The 23,714-nt window shown below is 42.2% G+C and overlaps 1 protein-coding gene across 1 annotated transcript; it reads right to left on the bottom strand.

Moving 5' to 3' along the window:
• Positions 1–6,208: 6,208 nt before the first annotated feature.
• On the bottom strand, positions 6,209–18,609 carry LOC141141421 (probable G-protein coupled receptor 148). The gene is made up of 2 exons (XM_073629067.1): positions 18,443–18,609; positions 6,209–7,361 (listed from the first exon to the last, which is right to left on the bottom strand). Exon 2 carries the CDS (start codon positions 7,271–7,273, stop codon positions 6,245–6,247), a length of 1,029 nt encoding a protein of 342 aa, XP_073485168.1. The 5' UTR covers positions 7,274–7,361; positions 18,443–18,609; the 3' UTR covers positions 6,209–6,244.
• Between the last annotated feature and the right edge of the window lie 5,105 nt (positions 18,610–23,714).

The following is a 23,714-nucleotide window of genomic DNA, read 5'->3' as shown; positions in this document are numbered from 1 at the left end:
TGCGCTGCATACTAGGGGGCCCGCTATGTAGCTACTTTAATTCAATCAATGCCTCCAATCCATTACCCCCAGAGGCCTTGTTGGCATACATAACGATACTTCCTAAACCAAGGAAAGATACCCAGCATTGCGCAAAACTACAGACCCATCTCCTTGTTTAACTCAGACACTAAGGTTTTAGCAAAAATCTTGGCTCTTCGGCTACAGGACCATATAGTGAGGCTAGTTCACCCTGATCAAACGGCCTTTATGAAGGGTCGGGAGGCCAGAGATAACACCATTCAGGCAATACACACCCTTCATTGGATGCAACACGGCCCTGACAGGGCTCCAAGAGTGATATTGTCAATGGATGCCGAAAAGGCGTTTGACAGGGTAAACTGGGGATTCGTGACTGGGGTATTGAGGGGGATGGGTCTGGGGGAACGCATGATGGGCTGGGTTGCAGCATTATATGCAACACCGAGAGCGAGGTTAAAGTAAATGGCACACTGTCGGATCATTTTCCAATATGTAATGGCACGAGACAAGGGTGTCCACTATCCCCGTTGTTGTTTGCCATGATATAGGAACCATTCCTTTGCAAAGTGAGGGAAAATATTGGAATTCAGGGGGTAAGGATTGGATCAGTTGAATAAGAGTGATATTGTCCAAGAGTGATATTGTCAATGGATGCCGAAAAGGCATTTGACAGGGTGAACTGGGGATTCGTGACTGGGGTATTGAGGGGGATGGGTCTGGGGGAACGCATTATGGGCTGGGTTGCAGCATTATATGCGGCACCGAGAGCGAGAGTTAAAGTAAATGGCACACTGTCGGATCATTTTCCAATATGTAATGGCACGAGACAAGGGTGTCCACTATCCCCGTTGTTGTTTGCCATGATATTGGAACCATTCCTTTGCAAAGTGAGGGAAAATATTGGAATTCAGGGGGTAAGGATTGGATCAGTTGAATACAAAGTCTTGGCATATGCCGACGACTTATTATTTTATCTTTCATCACCACAGACATCACTGCCGGTTTTGATGGCAGAGGTTTCTAAGTTTGGAGTTTTATCCAACTTCAAATAAACTTTGAAAAGTCTGTACTGTTACCCAGTCATGTCCCTTTAGGGATGAAAACAACCTTGCAAAATTCTTATCCCTTTATTTGGAACAAAAACTCAGTAGCGTATTTAGGAATACATATTACAGCAGATTCCAAACTGCTGTATGATCTAAATTATGGTTCTTTAATGAAGGGTTAATAGGGGACCTGCAGAAATGGAAGGGACAGTCACTAACATGGTTTGGAAGGGTCAGTGCCATAAAGATGAGTGTATTACCCAAAATAATTTATCTCTTACACACAGTGCCAATTACACTCCCACAAAGTTTTTTTTAAAACCTTATGAAAGGCCTTTATAGCATTTGTATAGAGCAATAAACATCCCAGATTGGTGTATGATATCTTGTGTAGAGGTAAATTGAAAGGAGGGATGGGACTACCAGATGTAGCCTTATATTATAGAGCAATGTCTTTAGTGCGGATCCTGATCTGGTGCCATGAATCCCTAAAGAAAATGTGGGTCCCCTTAGAACAGACAATGGCAGGTAGAAAGCTGGCCGGAATCCCATGGATTCAGAGTACAGATAGGGGTCTTTCAAAATGGACGTCACCATTAAGAAAGAGCACACTGTCGATCTGGGATAAACTAAATCAATCAGGAGACTATGCCCCATGGATATCCCATCTGACCCCTTTGGAGGAGTACCCATGGTTCCCTCCGGGGGAGGAGGTGGGATTTTTGGGAACATGGGGAGGGCTGGGGATACGACATGTGGCAAATTTGCCCCTTATGGAATATTGACACCCCTGCGAGATTTGACAATGAAAATGGGGAAGGTACCTATGGAGGAGTGGAGATACCACCAATTGGCGTGCTTTTTCAAGAAATTGAAACCCCAGATGAGACCAGTAAATTCTCTTGCCGTCTTTGAATCCATGTGTGTAAATACATCTATTAAAAGGCATTTGTTGTCACAAATGTATAGATTGGTTCTCATGACACAAAATCAAACGGTCCTATATTTTATCAGAGAATGGGAATGAGAATTAGGTCAAAATCTCACCACGGCACAAATTAAGAAGCTTATTGATTTGACACATTCTACGTCTATACGCTCACAGATCCAAGAAATGTCATATAAATTTCTGACTAGGTGGTACTGGACCCCAGTTAAGATAGCAAAGAGGTTTCCGACAGCAGACGCCAGATGCTGGAGAGGGTATGGACAGGAAGGCACCTTTCTCCATCTATGGTGGTCTTGCCCTAGGATTAAGGGGTTTTGGGAAGCAATCACTCCTTGGGTTGAAAGGCTATCCCCCGAACCAATAGAGGCGACGCCTTGGAATTTTTTGTTTCATGGAATCACAATGTCTGTTAGAGCTTATAAGAAAAGTGTTATCCCACACTTATTGAATGCTGCCAAATTATTAATACCTAGGCTATGGAAACAAAATAGAAGTCCAACTTTGGTGGACTGAAAGAAAGAGGTTAACTTAATAATGGAGGCTGAAAGATGGGTGCATGCATTGAAAGACAGGAAGAATAAAAACACTGAAATATGGGCAGGTTGGGTGTGCTGTTTGAAAGAGATTAGATAGAGTAATGATGTAAGGAGCTGTGTGATCTCTGGGTTTGAATGCAGGTGTCCCGGGGGGGAAGTGATGTATATTATTTTGGTGAATTTGTTTTTTTTTTTTTTTTTTTTTTATGAGGGGGAGGGGGGTTTCTGCTTTTCTTCCCTTTTGTTTGTTTCTTTCCCTTTTTCCCTTTATTTGCTTTGTTCATGTATTTTTTAACTGCATAGAGTGGTACACAGGGATTTTTTCTGTTTTTGTCTTTTTTTGTAGAATGGGGTTGAAAATGGGGAAGGGATAAGGGGTGGGGGAATGGGAGGGGATAGAGCACATAGGGAGGAAGGGGGGGCACAGAAGAGAAGGGACAGTCCGAATAGATACAGTGAAGGGAAGATAGTATATATATATATATATATATATATATATATATATATATATATATATATATACGCACTGAATAGGAGGGATGTATGGCTCATAGAAGCCTCATAAATTATTTTTGGATACTGAGTTTGATGCTAAGAGTGACTTGAATTGGCTTAGTAGCCTCCTAATATAATCATTTTTTGTATAGGTTGAGGGTTTTTTTTTTTCTCTTCACAATGATGGAACGTTTTAAATTTTGTGGATTTGGAAGGGGGGAGTGAAGCACAATGGAACACTATATCAGGAGGAAGTGACGAGATGGGAGTGGGAGGGGAACACTATTGGTGTGGGGGAGGGAGTAACAAGGAAAGGGGAAGAGGGAAGGAACTGTTTATGTGATTAAGAGGGATTTGATGATGAAGGGGGGAAGAATTGTTAATGATAAGAATGTTTTTTATTTTTGGTAAACTGTAGACTTGAAGTATGTATTAATGGATATAATGGAAAATAAATAAAGATTTAATAATAAAAAAAAGAATGCGCTGCAATAAAAGATGAAGAACTTTGCAGCATGACGAATCTCCATTACTAACACTAGTTTTACCAGACCGAGTGCTTCCGTCTCGTACTTGATTCAGAGCATGCGTGGAATTTTGTGCATCGGAATTGTGTACCCACGCTCAGAATTTACAACAACGGATTTTGATGTCGGACAATTTGAGAACCAGCTCTCAAATTTTGTTTATCAGAAATTCCCAAAAAATGTCTGATGGAGCCTACACACGGTCGGAATTTCCGACAACAAGCTCACATCCAATATTTGTTGTCGGAAATTCTGATCGTCTGTACGCGGCATAACACTCTCCAGCCCTCTTGGCTATCTTCCTCCCTGGAGATTTGCCCGGCAGTGTTCTCCTGCAATACTCTTCTTGCTCCCTTGCCCCCTGGTTAGGATCCCTCCATGTGTCGTGAGAAGGGGTCCCTTCCACACCCGAGCCCAGGCCTGAGTTCACCCCCCCAGACTGGGGGGCTACTCTCAAAGGCCTCCAACAGCCTAACACTCTATCTCCATCTTCCCCCCAAACTCCATTCTGTCCCAACTGGGTTGACCCTGAGTATTTCAGGGGGCCTGCCCCCTGACAAACCATCTGTTGGGGATTGGTTAGGAGCTCGGAACATTCCAGCCAGCTCCTACTAGACCCCTCCCAATTGCTTCTGGAACCTTCTCCAAGTTTCCAGCAAGCAGGAAGGAGTCACTAGAGATGCTGCTGCTGAGTCATCCAGCCTTCCCTGAGTCACTCAAAACCCTGACCCAAAAAAACACACAGGCTTGGCTGCCAGCCTGTACCTACACTACAAAAAAAATCCTATCATTAGCACTCTAGCCATACTAGAGGGTGCTACGATCTTTTATAGGTTGAATATGTTATGACCTTGTCTTTTTACTATTAATATATTTGAAAGATTTTTTTAGATTCTTTTTTTACTCTTCTCAACAATGTTTCTTTTGTAATCTATTTTAGCTGCACTCTTGCATTTCTGATGGCACTTTTGGTAGATTTGAGGTTTTGAAATGCCAGTGATGACCCTTCAGCCTTATATTTATGAATGGAGTGTTTTTTCTAGGTAATATGCCTTTTTAAGTTTGTATTTAGCCATCCATGTTTAGTGTTTGTTCTTTTATATTTGTTGCCTAGTCAAATGAATCACTGATGAAGGTTATTTAACCACTTCTAAACAGGGCGCTTTCATCGCCTTCTTGCACATGCCAGTTTTCAGCTTTTAGTGCTGTCGCACTTTGATTGACAATTGCACATGCAACACTGTAGCCATATGACATTTTTATCTTTTTTATTTCTCACAAATAGAGCTTTCTTTTGGTGGAATTAAAAAAATATGCTTGGTCAATACCGCATAAAACAGTACTGTAAAAGTCAATTAAAAAAAAAAAAAAAATGTATGTGGTAAATAAGTAGTGGTCCCGGCATGCAATATTTAAAGAACCAGCAAACAACCTGGTTGTTAAAGAGCGAGCGCCCGCCGCTTTTTTTAAAAAAAAATTTCGGGTCGACGGTGGCGGCGGGGGGCTTCCAGATTCTAAAAAGCAATGTGCATTGCATTATTTTTTCATTTTCTGGGTTCACCATTAAGGTATTTGTAAATCACTATTATATCTCCTCTCAAGTGTCGCTTCTCCAGTGAGAATAAATTTAGTGCTTGCAGTTGTCCTTGTAATTGAGGGCATCCAGTCCCCTTATTAGTTTTGTTGCTCTTCTTTGGACTCTCTCCAGTTCCAGCACATCCCTTCTGAGGACTGGTAACCCAAACTGGACAGAGTACTCCAGATGTGGTCTAACCAGAGTTTTATAAAGTGGCAGGATTATAGTTTTATCTCTGGAGTATATTCCTTTTTTTGCATACTAATATTCTGCCGGCTTTGGTAGCTGCAGCTTGACATTGCATGCTATTGCGCAATCTGTCATCTCCTAGTACCCCCAGATCTTTCTCCATCCTTGATGGTCAGTACAGAGGTGGGTGGGAGCAATCTCCTGAAGGGGAAAGGCAGGTACAGGGTGTGTGAGGTATGTCAGCTACATACCAGAAAGCCATGAACTTTTCTATGGAACAAGCTGAAGGCTGAGTTAAGGGCTTGTCCTTAAATACATAGAAAGCTTTTTCTTTTCTGCAACAGATGTATATTAATGGTATATTGGTGCATAGGGCAGCTAAAAGTTAGAAAAAAAAAGCTCTCCCTTTAGGTGTGCTTAAAAGCCTTAACAGCTCCTCAGCACTTTTTCTTGATGTAGAAATAGAAAGGTGTTCAGCTTCTAGGCCATTGCTCTGGCTCCAGTATGAGGGCACTGCTGTGGTAAGATGGTATCACTCTCATATTATTATAATAGTTTTTTAAAGCATCTTACCATATTTGACACCAGTGTGCCTTTGCTAACATAGCAGTATTATAGCTCTGGTAATGTAGTTTTGAATTTACAAATGAAAACATGCTATGCTATCATATATTTCAACACAAGGCAACTAACAACATTTTTTGTTCAAAGAACCCAATTTGATACAGCTTCTGCATAGCATTTTTACCCAATGACATGCCTTACTAAATAACAAGAACTAAATACATTATTTTTCTCAAATAAAGGATAGTTTATTTTATTGAACAAGAATGTAACAACACATACATAATAAATTACAAATGCTAAACAAATTTCAAGTGCTAACAGTTTTGTGAACGTGTATATTATCGGTATCCCTCTGTGCCAGTAAAGCTTACTTTATTCCGCGAAAAACAGAGTTTTAGTGAGGTGGATATCTCACGGTACCTGAGTCCATACAATAAAGGTGATAGTGCCCGTGGCATCAACATTATCACACCATTGTTACTTGCAGAGAGCCACAACCTTACATCCATTCCAATTACATTGTTTTTAAACATTATGACTTCCATAGTCAATATGAAAGCAGGTACAATATACAAACACAGCAAAATGGAATGCGTTAGAAGGGTTATTCGAGCTCTTGAGAATCGGCTAGCCCATATACCTGAGTGGCGCGTCATTGTGTATAACCTAATGTAAAAGTATGTGATCATAACAGAACAAATCATCAAGAAAAATATGGCAAATGAGCAGACTATGGTAATTCTGTTATTCCTATTATCTTTAGGCCCGTAGTAGAGCAAGAGGCAAACATTTTGTCCTTCCTGTACAGCTGTGGTAAATGATTCAGAGAGTACAAACACAGTTATGGGGAAAACAGCTGAAAAAATCCAAATTGCTGATAATATTTTTCTGGTGCGTTGGACAGACAAGAGAGAGTGGTAATGTAGAGGGAAACAGATAGCAATGTAGGTGTCAATTACCATAACAGTAAATGTCAAAACACAGCTGGTATAGGCTGCAAATGAGATGACAATCATGGTGAAGCACAGAATCTGGTGAATGTACCAGCGTATGGCGTTACAAGTAGAAATTAGACTGTTAAATAGAAGAAAGATGAGGTCTGAGATCATCACATTGGCCAGGAGATTGTATCTCGTCTCCTTCCGTAGTTTGTCCTTCATTAAGATAGTAATGAGGATCAGGGGGTTGACTAAAAGAGTAAAAATGCTGCAGACCACTACAGGAATTAAAAACATCCGCATGACTAGGATAGACTGTGAAAGGCATTCTGAGTTAACTGTTGTGTCGTTGATGGCAGTTTCAATAGGTGTTGTGTATGATGAGGGGTTTTCATAATAGGAAGTGCAATTCATATAATCTACAAGCATCGTTATCTCATCCTCAATAAAAGAGATTATTAGGTGTACATAGGGTCCTCATTGGATAGCTGGAACTGGCATCAGCTGTGATTAATGCCTGAAAAATAAAGCAAGTTCTGATAAGCATGAAACCATTTAATATGCTTACGCTATATACATAACCAGTAATTAATTTGTTATTAATATTTCAGAAACATTAAAGGATGCTTTCTTGATCATTGAACTACACATGTATCATGCATATAAATTAGAATAAACTATATGGAAGAAAAGTACATTTTATTAGAAGTGTATAGGACTGAAATAGCTCAGACAGGTACAGTATTAAGCACTTGATGAAAGACTTAAAGTAAGCAACATCCACAGTTTTTAAATATGTCATTTGCCTGGAAACCTCTAGCATGAATCTTAGTCACGCTCACTGTAGTACTGAAACTATTTCCACTTTTTTAAAGTGGCACTAAAATCTGCTCTATTCACTTCCCTTTGCTGTATCCAACAACTTTGCCCAGGTTTGGCATTTTGGCTATCTTAATTGGCCAGTCTAGCATGATATAACTGCAGCACACACATCCCACACGGGCGGACTTTTAGACCGGACTGGTCCGACGGACTTTCCGGCGGACTTTCGACAGACTTTTGACGGACTTCCGACTGACTTTTTAACGAACCGACTTGCCTACACACGATCACACCAAAGTCCGACGGATTCGTACGTGATGAAGTACACCAGACTAAAATAAGGAAGTTGATAGCCAATAGCCAATAGCTGCCCTAGCGTGGGTTTTTGTCCGTCGGACTAGCATACAGACGAGCGGATTTCTGGGTCCAGCAGAGTTACGATGTAAAGATTTGAAGCATGTTCCAAATCTAAAGTTCGTCAGATTTTCGACTGAAAACGTCCGCTGAAGGTCCGATGAAGCCCACACACGATCGGATTGTCCGCCGGACTCGGTCTGTCGGACCAGTCCGATAGAAAAGTCCGCTCATGTGTACGCTGCATAAGATATGCCAAGAATATACAGTGAGCTGTACGTGTGCAGATCAGTGTGTATTCCAAAGAAGTTTGTGTGCAGGAAGGTAAGAATATTTTATTGCAGAACAGACATACTGGGGTTGATTTACTAAAGCCGAAGAGTGCAAAATTTGGTGCAGCTCTATTAAGAAACCAATTAGCTTCCAGGTTTTATTAGCAAAGCTTAAATGAACAAGCTGACATTAGAAGCTGATTGGCTGCCATGCACAGCTGCGCCAGATTTTGCACTCTCCAGTTTTAGTAAATAAACCCCAATATGACTCTTCTGCAAATAAAAACCTACCTGCTAGCATTTTTTAAGATACAGTTCCCTTTAAATATATGTTTTCATTCATATTTGAAAATATGATTTATAATTGTTAATAATAATAGAAAAAATTAGTGTATCCAATCATACAGTGCTGGTAAATGAAAAAAGTAATAATGGTATTTGTCCCCAAAAACGATCTGTATAGTGATGTTCTTCAACACAATAGAATAGAATTCTGTCGACTCCATTATTATATCCAAGTCCTCTCTGTTTAAATGTGAGATTTTATTCTGTCATTTATTAAACTGTTTGAAAAAGTAGGCTTAGTCCTCTTCCAATCCTTATTCTAAGTGTGAGATTTTAATCTTTTATTTATTAAACAGTTCAGAAGAAGTAAATAAGAAAGAAGTATAAAGCTATCAACAAAACCCTAGGTTCTTCGGGTCTTAACAGCTCTACTGTATAGTATTGTGGATTTTCAAAGGGGAGAGGTCAAATGAAAATTAGGTAATATCACAATGCCATGGCTGTAGATATCATAAAAAATAAAGTCGGTACTAGAATTTGTTTACTAGATCTTTAACCATTTGCTGTCTGGGACATTTTTTATATTTTTGACACAAATGTTAAATCATCTTTTTTGCAAGAAAATTACTTGGAATCCCCAATCATTATATATTTTCTGAAAGCAAAGCCCCTGAAGAATGAAAAGGAGGCTGTTGGAGGATTATCTGTAGTTTTCACTTAAACACTGGGGCTTTTTTCCATGTCTCCTAACTTGGATTAGGGTCCTATACAGTTCCCCACATGCATATGTAGGTTAATCGGGCTATCGTTTGGGCAAATTTGCAATACCTAGAGCTGGGGTTGGCAACCCGTTGATCGCCATCCACCTGTGGACCGCGGGCAGGTGACAGGTGGATCGAGAACAGATCCCCAGCTTGCCGACACTGTGTTTTTTCTGACAGCTTCAGAGCGTGCGGGCACACGCTCAACCAATTTCAGTCTACAGAGACAGCCCCTGCTCATGTCATACGTGCAGCTGAGGGGCGGTGAAAGCCTCGGAAATAGCTCAGAATGGTTCAGGCTCATGACTGAACATGCCCAAGCTCTTCCACTGACTGCAGTGTGCGCCTCTGCACCAGCTTTCCCCCTCCAATCCATCCAAGGAACTTGTGGGTGATATGTGAGAGGAGGGCTGGTGGGGATCAGAACATGCAGCTCTGCCATGACAGCTTCTCTGCACCACTCTGCATAAGTAAAGAACTTTTGTGCCTTCTTGACCCCCCAATACTATGCAATCCTAACCAAGCCCTCCTGACCTCCCTGCACCATGCCCTCCTGACCTCCCTGCACCATGCCCTCTTGACCTCCATGCAACATGCCCTCCTGACCTCCCTGCAACATGCCCTCCTGACCCCCTGAATTCTGCCATCCTGAGCCCCCAGTACCATGCCCTGCTAGCCCCCCAATACCTTACCCTTCTAACCCCCCTGTACTGTCCTCCTGACCCCCCCAATACCATACCTTCCTGATCTCCCAGTACCGGGCCCTCCTGAAGGTCCTGTACTCTTCCCTCCTGAGCCCCTAGTACCATGCCCTCCTGACCCCCCCAATACCATGCCCTCCTGACCCTCCCCCCCACACCATGCCCTCCTGACCCATCAGCACTGTATCCTTCTGACCCCCCTGCACCATATCCTCCTGACCCCCCAGTACCATACTCTCCTGCCCCCCTGCACCATACCCTCCTGACCCCCTGTCCTCTTCCCTGCTGATCCTTATACTACTACTGACCTCTCTACACTGCCCTATGTATTACTGACCTCTGTACATTGTTCTACATACTACTGACCCCTGGACACTGCCCTACATCCTACTGACCTCTGTACACTGTCCAACAGCCTACTGACCTTTGTACACTGCCCAACATCCTACTGACCTCTGTACACTGCCCAACATCCTACTGACCTCTGTATACTGCCCTACTTACTACTGACCTCTGTATACTGTCCTACATACTACTTACACTGGCCAGGAATCAGAGCAGATAGCCAGGCCTGAAACTAGTCAAATAAATCAGCCTGCAGTACCAGATGTTCTGCTTTCATAATGAACTCTAGCATCAGCCTTGTGGGGGCAACCAATTACTCCCCAGACAAGTTGTGAATTAAAGTGAATGCTGCGTTTCCCACTGAAGCTAAATTTTAAGGTAGGCTAAGTTATATTTCTATAGTGACACTAGTTTTTAACATTTTTCTAAGTTTTATTTATGCCGTGTTTACTTTTCAAAGGGGGCTTGCTAGTTGTTTACTTATTTATTTTAAAAAGGGCGTGGCACTTGGTGATCTTTGATCGCTTCCATGTTGTCAGGGTAGATCTCCACCTCTCAAAGGTTGGCTACCCCTGACCTAGAGGAATTAGACAGGACTGCCCTCTCTCTCCACTTTTGTTCACTTTGAACACTTTGCAATCCGCCTACACCAGGATGGTAGAGAGATTGAGGTGGTGGGCTATCATTACAAAATGTTCTTGCTCGCCGATGTTGTAATCCTCCTCTTGACCAGCCTTGTAGTTTCCCTTGCTAACTGAATGTCACTATTGGCTTGCTGTGGCCAAATCTCTGGACTCTATATTAATGAGACCATATCTAAAGTCCTGAATGTTTCCCTGGCCACAGAGACAGTGCATGTTCCTCAGCAGTCTAGCAGTCTTTTTTCTTTTTCCTGGACCCCCTTCTCTTTGCCTTATTTAGGCATCTACAATACCTAACTTCATCCTTCGACACCCTCTACCAGGCAAATTACCTGAAACAGTTTATTTTTTTGAAATCCTTACTTTTGTCTTGGGAAAAGCACATATCTCATGGTTAGGTAGTATTAAAGTAGTAAAGATAACATTGATGCCTACATTTTTGTATTTTGCATGAGTCTTACCTGTACTTCATCTTATCAACTTCACACAATGCAAAGGCATAGCTGTAAAATTGTTTGGAAGGACACTTTTTCTAGGATAGTTAAGATGATTTTGTATAGATCCAAAAGCCAAGGAGGTCTGATCCTTCTCCTTTAATGCAAGTGTTATCAAGCAGTCCTGCTTATGCAATTGACACAAAGGCAATCACCTCAAGGAGTTTCCTTGTGGGTCTCCTAGGAAGCATATCTATGTGGCCCTGTCTCGATAAGTAATCGCTTGTTCTTGGCAGGTTCTTCTCTGCATCTGGCCCACTAATCCTGTGGTGTATAAATATGGGACAGTGGTACGGTACATGGATAACCCCCAAAGAGGTAGTTGGAGAAAGTTTGGGATTCCCCCTAACCATAGCCCCAGAGAGAAGGTTTCTTCTTGCAAAAAAGAGAGAATGAGTACCCGTAAGGGAGGGAGATGGCAAATCACGAGGAGCAGAAGGAGGCCGTCTATCGTCATCAGAGTGTAGAGTCATCTGAAGCTGAGAAACGGGTAAACAGGTTACGTAAACGGGTGGCCCTGCCCCCTCTGATGCCACGGGGAAGCCATGGAGAAGTCTCTGTGGCGTCAGAGGGGGCGGGGTCACCCGGTTATGTCACCCCACCCTCAGTTATATAAGAACTGTTACAAGCAAAGAAGCGTCAGATGGCGGGAGCCTCCCATGAAGGAGAATCGGTTGCGGATTTTTTTTTCTTTATCGGTCCGTCGCAGCGTGATAGAAGAAGATGAATGGACATCGTGGGACATTTTTATTTTTTTGTTTTTTAATAAAAGACTTGTCCCAAGCTGTGTTTTGTCGTTTTTAACATTTTGACCATTTTTTTGTGAAATGGTAGGAGTACATCTGTAACCCGTTATCATTTCACACAGTGGGGAGGCCGGGATCTGGGGGTCCCCTTGTTAAAGGGGTCTTCCAGATTCTGATAAGCTCCCCGTCCGCAGACCCCCACAACCACCAGGCAAGGGTTGTGGGGATGAGGCCCTTGTCCCCATCAACATGGGGACATGGTGCCTTGGGGGGCTACCCCAAAGCACCCTCCCCATGTTGAGGGCATGTGGCCTGGTACAGTTCAGGAGGAGGGGCACTCTCTCATCCCCCCTCTTTTCCTGCGGCCTGCCAGGCTGCGTGCTCAAATAAAGGGCCTAGTATGGCTTTTAGGGGGACCCCCACGCAATTTCTTTTTAAATTTTGATTCGGGGTTCCCCTTAATATTCATACCAGACCCAAAAGGCCTGGTAATGGAGGTGGGGATCCCATGCTCTTTTTTTCAATGAGTTGTATCTATATTGCCGAAACCCGACAATTCATTACAGCCGCGATCAGTTTTAAATGACAATTTTTCCTTTAGAAATGTCATTTTGCTGTGGTACTGTTCTAAACATGGGAAAAATTTGCCACTTTACAGGCATACTATAGACTCCCCCCATGCACAATATTTAAAGGAATATTTCATTTTTATTGTTTCAATTTAAGCATTAAAAAAATCACTGCTCCCGAAAAAAGGCCGTTTAAAAAAAAAATTTTTGCATTGATACATGTCCCCTGGGGCAGGACCCGGGTCTCCAAGCACTTTTTATGACAATAACTTGCATATAAGCTAGGGCTGTTACTGATTAAAATTTTGTGTTCGATTAACGTTTTTTTTTTAATCGATTAATCGACTAATTTCAATTAATTATAACGCACATACAGATCCAACTACTTTTAGCTGATTTAGCACCGTTGTTATAGCAACAGCCAAAGCCAGACATAGCGGGGCATGGCTAGGACGTCACACGTCATAAACACAGCCTCACCATGCCCATAATCTCAGCCTTACCGTACCCATAATCGCAGCCTCTCCGTGCCCATAATCGCAGCCTTACCGTGCCCATAATGCAGTCTCACCGTGCCCATAATCTCAGACGTACCGCGCCCATAATTGCAGCCTCACCCGTTCCCATAATGCAGTGTCACCGTGCCCATAATCGCAGCCTCACCATGCCCATAATCGCAGCCTCACCTAGCTCATAATGCTGTCTCACCATGCCCATAATCGCAGCCTCGCCATGCCTATAATCACAGCCTCCCCATGCCCATGATGCTGTCTCACCGTGCCCATAATGCTGTCTCACTGTGCCCATAATCGCAGCCTCGCCATGCCTATAATCGCAGCCTCACTGTGCCCATAATGCAGTCTCACCGTGCCCATAATGCAGTCTCAACATGCCCATAATCGCAGCCTCACTGTAGTCAGTGCCTGTGCCTGGATTACACAGTCTGCGGGCATCTCCTGCTGTGTGTCTCGGAGCTGAGTGTGAAAACTTTGGCCACGCTATGAGAAAAGTGCCGCCCTCCTCCTAGATCAGCTTGTGTGATAGACAGAACACAAGCACTGCAGGAATTAATCGTTAATTTCCGCAGCCCTAATATAAGCCTTTAAAATGAGCACTTTTGATATTTCATGTTAGTGTCCCCATAGACTTTAATGGTGTTCCAGCGGCTTTCGAATTCGCCCCGAACACCGCATATTGTTTGGTGTTTACAGAACATCCGAACAACCAAAGTTCGGCACGAACTTATGCTCGGGCCGAACCGTTCGCCCATCCCTACTGGTGAGGGGATGCACTGGACACCTTTGCTGCCATTATATGCTGGGTGTCCTGTGCACCCCTGTGCCTTTAAGGAGTGGTTGGCTCCCTCCAGCCTTACCTGCCCTCTATCAATTCATTATTATGCATGTGCTTCTACTATGGAGGCTCTCAAAAAGTATAGAGTTAGGACTGTAGATAATACTGGGGTGCCATGAAGTGGCTCTGCAGCTTACCCATGTATTTTCAAATGTATGCAAACCTAACCCCTGTATTTAACACAAACTGTTAAACAGGATAATTTGGTTGGTTGCAGGCTGGTTGTGAATTTTCTTTGGTTTTGTTTGACATGCGGTGCCCTTCCATGTGCTTCTTGCTGCGAAGGCCGGTTATAGGTTGGGGCAGTGGCCATTTGTTTGTACTGCTGGAATACTGGTGAGGGGACGCACTGGACACCTTTGCTGCCATTGTGCTATATACTGGTTGTCCAGTGCACCACTGTGCCTTTAAGGAGGGGTGGGCTCCCTCAAGCCTTACCTGCCCTCTATCTATCCATTATTATGCATGTGCTTCTACTATGGAGGCTCTCAAAAATGTATAGAGTTAGGACTGCAGATAATACTTGGGTGCCGTGAAGTGGCTCTGCAGCTTACACATGTATGTGCAAATGTGTGCAAAGTAAACCCCTGTTTTTAACACAAACTGTTAGACAGGATAATTCAGTTGATTGCAGGCTGGTTAGTACGCTGAGCTGGAAATTTTCTTTGGTTTTGTTTGACATGTCTCGCCATTCCATGTCCTCCTCGTGAAGGCCAGTTATAGGTGAGGCAGTGGCCATTTGTTTGAAATGTTGTCCTTTGCTGGTCTGGACTGGTACACACATAGTTCACTGAGTGGGTCTTAATACATTGGGGTATGAAGGCATCAGTGTGGAGTGAAGTAGTGTGAAGACACAAATGGTTACTTAGAGTAACAGATGTGTAACAAGCAGCCTGTCAATAACATGTACCTGTTATAGGTGGAATGGCCTCTAGTATCAAAGTAGATGTTGTCGGCATGTCTGTCAGTGGTCTGTCTCCCATAGCAGCGGGAGCGGATTACACCGCAGAGTTTCCCATCCTGTACAGCGGTACGGAGGTTCAAGAGTAAAGTGCACGGGTGGAGCCTGTGCAGAGTGCACGGTAGAACCAACTTCGCCACTGGGGATTAGTAGTGGAAAACGCTGGACAGGTGGACATAGACATTAGCTTACCGTGTCTCTCCTAAATGCACATTACAGAGAATGTGTTCATTGTCACGAGGAACCAAGAGTTAACTGGAGACAAGTGACAGTGTTAGTGTACATTAGTGTATGTTCATCTCTAAGAATAGAGATCCGCCTTAAAGTCGAGTATTTCCCCACAGCAGTCTCAGCCTTGTCCCAGGGCATTGATGAAGATGACAATAAGCAAACCCTTTGTGTAGTAAAGTGACCCTGTATAAGGTGCTTAGAGTAGCCCAGAAGAACCCACCACAGGGTGGGCCTCTCATGTAACCCTTACTTGGCACCCAATGAGGAGGAAAACATGGAGGACGTAACAAACAATGGCCCTAGAATGATTGCTCTCACTTTGATGTTCATGGCGATACCTCACATGTGTAGTGAAATTGCTGTTTACATATGTGTGTGGGAGCTACACATAAATTTGCACTTATGCCCAGAGGCAAGCAATTTTATTGCTATTACAAGGGGATAACAAGCTTTGGGCAGGTGATAGGTACTCTGTATGGAGACATCAGGGGTCTTTTAGACCCCCAATGTTTCCTGTGTCCTCTAATACACAGAACATGCTTAATTAGCTGCTTCCCTGGCTGCTACAGGACAGCTCTGAAACCAGAAGTGATAAAATCATTGTCACTTCTGGCTTCACTAGTCACAGAGGAGATCGGTGGATGGATGTTTTTCTATTTCCTGTGTGTGAAGGGATCCTAGCCATTTACTGCAGTCCTGGACTCCCAACAGAACGGGAGAGCCCAGGAAACACCATGGACTGCGGCGGGGTAGGGTGGTGCCAACCTTTTCACTTCTGTAAAAGTGACTGGGTGGCTGTAGAGCCACCCCAGTTCATTGTTATTGAACAGCCAATCATCTGCCATTAGCTTGTTATAACCACTTGCTGACAGGATGTATATATACATACAGCGGCCAGCAACTAGTTAAACAAGGTTATATACCATTGCTCTGGTAAGTACTGTCATTGGAATTGAAAGTGATGGGAAATCCAAAATTGCAATGTTTTTAGGGAAACATATGATTAAGGAAAATCTTTCTGTGGGGACCCCTGTTCTGGTGACAGCTGTGTAGGAGAAGATATTCCCTCGCTTTAAAGAGACTGCCCCTTACTTTCTGTTCTGTCTTTGGGACAACTAATGAAGGAAAATCTCACTGATAGACACAGCAGAAAAACTGGGATCTTAACAATTCCCCTTCCAAAAAAAGGTTTGGAATTTAAATATAATACTTAATAGTTATTTAGAGGGTGTACTGTACAAAAGTTCTGCATTTTTCTGGTTAGCTCATGTTAATAATCTAAATAAAAAGTGAGCTTTTCCTAGCTCTGCCAGGAAATAGTGCATTTGTACAATGGTCACCAACACCAGCTGTATTTTGTACAACATGTCAACGCATACTGGTTGTATGTTCGTTTTGTTTGTTTTTTTAAATAAAAATTAAGTGAAAAAAAAAAGTGAGTCTTTTCAGACACTTTTATTTTTGTACTCTTCAGATACTGTACATGCATATGTACTTATTTATAAAGCAATACAAAAATATCTGTAATTAGCAAATATGACATGAATAGCATAGGGTGATGGTAATTACCCTATATAACATAATGCTATGAAGAAGAAAGGCGGGGAGGTAGATACTGTACTTAATTCTTCCAGCAGTGGTTTTAGTGTATTTTGAAGTGTGATTTTTAAGGATAGTTCTCATCATTTGTGCCTTCATCCTCTGCCCTGAACTGCTGCAATTACTTGTGAATTAGGTGTGAATTAAATATCAATGAGCATCTCTGGTCTTTAATATACCTGACAATAAACTCTGCCACAACCAAACCTCCTTACAGAAGCTATAAACAAAAACAGGTAGTGTTAAAATGATACATTACTTAATATTGCCTTTCCAAAATACCATAAAATACTCAAATACTCATAATGTATACATGTATACTGTATATAAAAATGCAATGTCTGCTTTCACTACCTTACTGCATTAGTTACTGCAGGCACAGTTTACATTTATAGAACCAGCATATTATGTAGCATCATAGTTATTTTAATTGTTATTCTAGTAATATTTGCAGGATAACTATATATATATATATATATATATATATATATATATATATATATATATATATATATATATATATATATATATATATATATAAAAAGTCCAGGGATTGCTGCACTTAAAATGTAATAATTCCACATGTAATAAATTACATACATTTCACTCCAGAAATCCATTAGGAATCATAACAATATAAAATTTAACAATATAAAATTAAGTGAGAATAATGTCAGTATACATCTTGTTCCCATCTGAAGAAGGGTGTAAGCTTTGTAGCCCTAAACTGTTTTTTGGAACGTCATAAAAAGTATATAATTTATTACATGTGGGATTAATCAATTTTAAGTGCAGCAATCCCTGGACTTTTTCTTTATATATGGCCTTTGGGAAGGCTTGATTGCTGGCACTAGGACGTACACCGCATGCTGTCTACCACACCTGTGAATTTATATATATAGATGTATATCTATCTATCTATATATATTTTTTTTTTGCATAACTAAAAATTAATTGTAGAATATTTACATAAATGTTTAAAGTTGAAGGGCACAGGCCTAACATGTAAATAATGCCCAAAGTATGTTTCTATGGCACCAAGTCCAAAGACCATATCTGCTTGTTCAAGTAGAGCAAAATAATGGATTAAGTTTAAGCTTAGATAAGATAAATAAAGGTTGAATGCAGCAATAACTCCCATTGGTACAACATTAACTCCTATTGACTCAAACATCCATGAAGTGATTTCATATAGTTTATCTTAGTTTTTGGACTTTCCACCTTGACATTGCATCAATTACGACCTTAGAGGGTTTTGCCAAAGTTCAGCACTAATGTCCAGTTCAGTAGTGTAAACAGATTCAAACCAACATTCCTATCTTTCATTTAGAATTATTAATTCAAGATCCTAATATAAAATCTAATAATATAATGCATGTCATAAAATATGCAACAAAATGAATATGCTTATTTACTTTATAAAAGTATTGTAAACAGCTGATATGTAAAAAAAAATGTACTTACTCAAGAGTTTTCATTTTATATCCTTTTAAATTAGTAAATGTTCAGAAAATGTAAGATGTCTAACGCGCCTTAACAATCTCATTCTTCAGGGGAGCACTGGCCTTAGCTGGAGGGTTCTATGAGAAATAGCTTTTTTCCTGCCTTTCAATATGTAATGAAATGGTTATCAGCAGATAACGTGTTGTTGACTCATTTAGCTGACTAATATAGCTATTGCTGAGATCCATGCAGCACTGCTGGGACATTGTCCCTGGCTACCTGCCGTTCATTAAGTTCTGCTCAGCAAAGTGGTCTGCACTCTGCATGTAAGCACACACAGAAAGGATTTGATTTCCAGTTTTAAAACATGGATTGTTTCTCATTTTGCTTTAAATAAATGCCTGCTAACTAATTCAAATTTTTGAAATCTCTTGTATATATTTTTCTAGTTGATTGTTTCCTTATGTGCATTTTAAATGTCATTGCAAAAAAATATTTTCTTTTCAGCTTTGAAAAAAAAATGCTATCACATAACTCAGACAGGATACAGGATATAATCAGAGGCTGCGGAGCGGTTAGGATACGATCAGAGGCTGCGGAGCGGACAGGATATGATCAGAGGCTGCGGAGCGGTCAGGAAATGATCAGAGGCTGCGGAGCAGATAGGATATGATCAGAGACTGCAGAGCGGATAGGATATGATCAGAGGCTGCGGAGCTGACAGGATTCGATCAGAGGCTGCATAGCGGACAGGATACAGGAGATGATCAGAGGCTGCATGGACATGGTAGTGTCCTCCTTACCTCCTTACAGTAGTTTCCTCCTCAGTCCCCCTTCATATTACTTCTTCACATCAGTGTCCTCCAGGCTCCTCTTGTGCCCCATCACCTCTCTGTCCACACAGGCACACCCTTCACGGCTACACCCCCAGTAATGTCATCCTCCGCCCCCTTTTTATTATCCCCTCACTCACACAGCTGTCACTGTCCTCACTGCTCCTCGGCTCCTAATCTGTTGCCTCAGCCTGTAGCAACTGGCAGGGCACAGCATTGGTGTGGCACTGCAAAGAACGATTGCCTTCTATTTAAAAATGGCACCAGGTGACAGCATTACACTACTGCACATGCGCCGCCCCGGCCAAGCGTGTACGAGCTTTCCTGAACCCGACAGGCTTCGGAACGGCGCATGCACAGTTGCATGGCTGGCCCGCAGCCATCTTTTTTATGGGCATCGGTGCCAGTAACGGGTATTTACAGGGCTGAAATTTACGGGCTGCACGTAAATTCATGGGCGGTTGGGAACACTGCCTGGAGGTCCCAAGACATTTCCTTAATTTGCAGGGATTTCCACTCAATTCCTGATGGGTATGGGACAGGAAGTTAAGGGAAATCTCCAAAACGGGGCACAAATGGCGAAAAAAAAATCAGGGTTATAACCTTCACTTGCTCTATCCAAAATGAAAAAAAAAGTTTTACCTATAGCTCTACTTTAATCATTAGTTGCAGGGGAAGACATGAATTTGACATAGGTAGATGAGGTTTTAAAAATGTACCTGCAACCCCATATTTTACTGTGAGAGCTATTCAAGTGGCGGGAGATCAAAGTGAGTGTCTTCGTTAAGCAGATGTTATCTATTTTCCTAAATCACTGTGCCATTGACAGAACAGTTGTCTGCCCCCAGTGTGTGGGAATTAACAACAGGGCATCGTTGAGGTGTGGAGTAATTGACAGGGTAGCTTCAACTCGGTACAATCAACTACTTATAACTTTATGGGATCCAGAAGGGGAAAATAAATAGGTATAATTTTCTCTACTATCTTATTGGGCAGTTTTAAGCTTTACTTGTACAGCATGAACCATTAACAATCCCACCTACTCCTTCACATGGCTTTAAATTATGTACTGCCACAGACAAAATTACTGTCCAAACCTTACCACTCTCAGCTACACAAATGGACAGTTTTATTAGAAAGTATCTATATTTAAAATGTTTAAGAAAGCTACAGATAAAATAAGGTAACTCAAATGTATAACCTTTCAGGTGACTTAGATGTATGGCCTTTCAGGGCAGACTTGCCATCTTTTAGCTCAGAAGACACAATACACATTATTATTATTATTATTATTATTATACAGGATTTATATAGCGCCGACAGTTTACGCAGCGCTTTACAACGACATTAGGGCAGACAGTACAAGTACAATACAATTCAATACAGGAGGAATCAGAGGGCCCTGCTCGTTAGAGCTTACAATCTAGGAGGGAGGGTCAAGTTATACAAAAGGGTAATAGCTGTGGGGGATGAGCTAATGGAGAAAATAATGCAGTTGTTAGATGGAGATTATCATAAATCTAAATACAGGACACCTTCTCACAATAGCAGGAGCTTCCAGTAGCAGACGGATGTCTCCTACATTGAACAGAGGCCAATGTGACCAGCTCTTTTAATTATAATGTCGAGTTCAGAATCAAACAAACCAGGAATAGTCTTTATATATCCTAAATATTACTGTCCCATTTTAAGTAATCCATGCCACATTTTCTCAGTCGCCCTGTGCCCCTAATGGACATAGGATGACTTAGACATAAGGGGTGCACGGGGAGCTGAAACAAGGGTTTCTCAACCTCTCCAAGGGATTCTGGGTTCCATGGGCCCTCCCGTCACAGGTGGTATGCGGGAGAAGCACCTTGGTGTCTTGTGCATAAGTCTCTGTTCTTCTGTGGCATCTTAGATATATTCTTCTAATGTTTCTATTAAAGCGATATTAACCACTATAATACAGGGCACCCTAACCCCCTTCTTGCCCTGGGCAATTTTCAGCTTTCAGCGCTGTCGCACTTTGAATGACAATTGCATGGTCATGCAACTCTGCATACAATTTACATTTTTATCATTTTTTGAGACAGATAGAGATTTATTTTGGTGTTATTTAATCACCACTGGGTTTTTTATTTTTTGCTAAATAAGCGAAAAAAGAACGAAAAGTTTGAAAAAAAGAAAAACCTTATTCTTCGTTTCTGTTGTAAAATTTTGCAAATAAGTAATTTTTCTTCTTCACTAATGTGTGTTCATGAGGTTGCACTGATGGACACTGATAGGCTGCATTGATGGGCACTGGTGAGGCTGCACTGATAAGCATTGATGAGGGTACACTGATGGGCACTGATGAGGCTGCACTGATTACCACTGATGAGGCTGCACTGATAGCCACTGATAAGGCTGCACTGATGAGGCTGCACTGATGAGGCAGCACTAATGGGCACTGATAAGCTGCACTGATCGGCACTGATGAGGCTGCACTGATCATACGACATTGATGGGCTCTGATAGGTTGCACTGATGGACACTAATATGCAGCACTGATGGGCACTGATATTCAGCACTGATGGGCACTAATAGGGAGCACTGATGGTGCTGCACAGATAATCATCAAAGAAATGCCGATAACTGACATTTGTTTACATGTGATCAACTGTGATTGGACACAGCTTATCACATAGTGTAAGGTAAACCGGACCTCCACCACCAAAAGGCCAGTGCGGATACCTGCTCATGCTCGCACACATTGCACCCGTGCTAATATTCATGAGCAAAGAACCAACAGAATGCCCGCAATGCCAATTCGTCACGCACAGGTATGTGTGCGTGTGCACATTGGTGCACGGACGAGTGTTCGGGTGGGCGCGTGTGCGTACACACCAATTAGCACTTGGCGCCCAGTGTCCTATTTAAACTGCTTTGTTACTGCAAACAAATGCTGGATGATCTTCAGCTCCTTCCTGAACCACCAAGACCTGATCCGTTGTTACTGTTGTTCGTGTATGATCTGGCTCGTGTTTGGACTTCCCCTCTGCTTGCTCCTTTTACTTTGTTACCTGGTATCCTGACTTTGGCCTGTTTATTGGACTTGATCTGCCTGCTGACTTGGTACTGCATTGCCCGGCTGTTTCCCAACCTTGGCCTGCCCTCTGGACTTCCTTTTGCCAGCTGATTCAGTGCCCTGCTGCCCGGTTGTTGCTGACTACTGCTCTTCTCCTGGTTCTGCTCCTGTCCACGCTCTGGTGCCCAGCTGCTTCCGCTTCCTGCTCCAAGGACCATGACTGCCAGCTCTACCCACCTTTGGAGGGGACATCACCAGCCAGCTACCCGGCACTCGTGCCACTCCTTGCCTTTACACTTTCTGTTCCCACCTTCAGGAGTGTAGGCGGGAGGAGCAAGGGAGGCCTCCATCACATTCCAGTCTCCACCAGGTACGTGATACATAGTAAAGAGCCTACATTATTGGCTCTTTACTGTGATTGGTGATGATGTTTGAGAGGCATAGTGCACCAACGATCACCACACTTTGCGCCCCTGCGGGCCCCGGGGCGTGGCAATAATGGGACAGGAGCGGTCCAGCCTGGCCATCATTTTATATGGTGGGCGGGAAACATTTAAACCTTAATTTTTTACATTTTTTTGGTAAAATAAAAAAGATGTTATGCGTACTTGCTCTGTGCAAGGACATAGACACACAACATGGCTCGACCGTGCCCCCGCTTTCTCCTAATAGGATTAGACTGACAGCAGCAGGAGGCTATGGCTTGTGCTACTCTCTACTGTCCGGTGAGAAGAGGAAGAGAGAACAGCGCTGCTATAGATGAGCACAACACTGAATTGAGCAAGGGCACAGGTAAGTGTTTAGGGAAAAGAGGGAGGAAGTGTTAGTGGGTGTTTTTTAGCTTAATGCATTGCAGGAAATACATTAGGATAAAGTATTTTAACTTTAGAACCACTTGAAGGTTTAATAGGCATTGCTTCTACCATATATTTTACTTTTCTCTCAGACATAATGTTGTAATTCCTAGAAAAGGATCAATGTTGTAAATGCTGTCAATGGTTACACGTTATAACATTGCCTTGGGGTCCAGAATTAAAAAAAAAAAAGTCTGTGTATTTGTAGATAGTACAATGTGCTCAGCAAAAAAAATGTATGGTTACGCTTACACCATTGACAGCTATAGCATATGCAGATTAGTAACACCAAAATGTCCAATTTTCATTGGGACCAATTATTATTCACTTAACTGCCACAAGCACTTGTTTAACACAGACAGTTTTACCTCAGTGGTAAACCATTCTAATGGCTTTACTAGGTTCATTTGTCTGGAAAACTAAAATAAACCACATACTGTAGACACATTTATAGCCTTGATAAAAATGGTGTGGGATTCCCTAAAAAGCCAGTTGGCAAATACGTTTGTCTCTGCTCCACTGAGATTTTCTTTGAATGCCTGTGTATGCCTTGCAGT

Source organism: Aquarana catesbeiana, linkage group LG04, assembly GCF_042186555.1.
Source record: "Aquarana catesbeiana isolate 2022-GZ linkage group LG04, ASM4218655v1, whole genome shotgun sequence".
Classification (NCBI taxonomy): Eukaryota; Metazoa; Chordata; class Amphibia; order Anura; family Ranidae; genus Aquarana; species Aquarana catesbeiana.
The sequence above is the reverse complement of the archived record's forward strand: the minus strand, read 5'-3'. Positions and strand labels throughout refer to the sequence as shown.

What these genes read in the sequence shown, in the direction of transcription:
- LOC141141421 (XM_073629067.1), bottom strand. Translation starts at nt 7,273, where the DNA reads ATGCTTGTAGATTATATGAATTGCACTTCCTATTATGAAAACCCCTCA.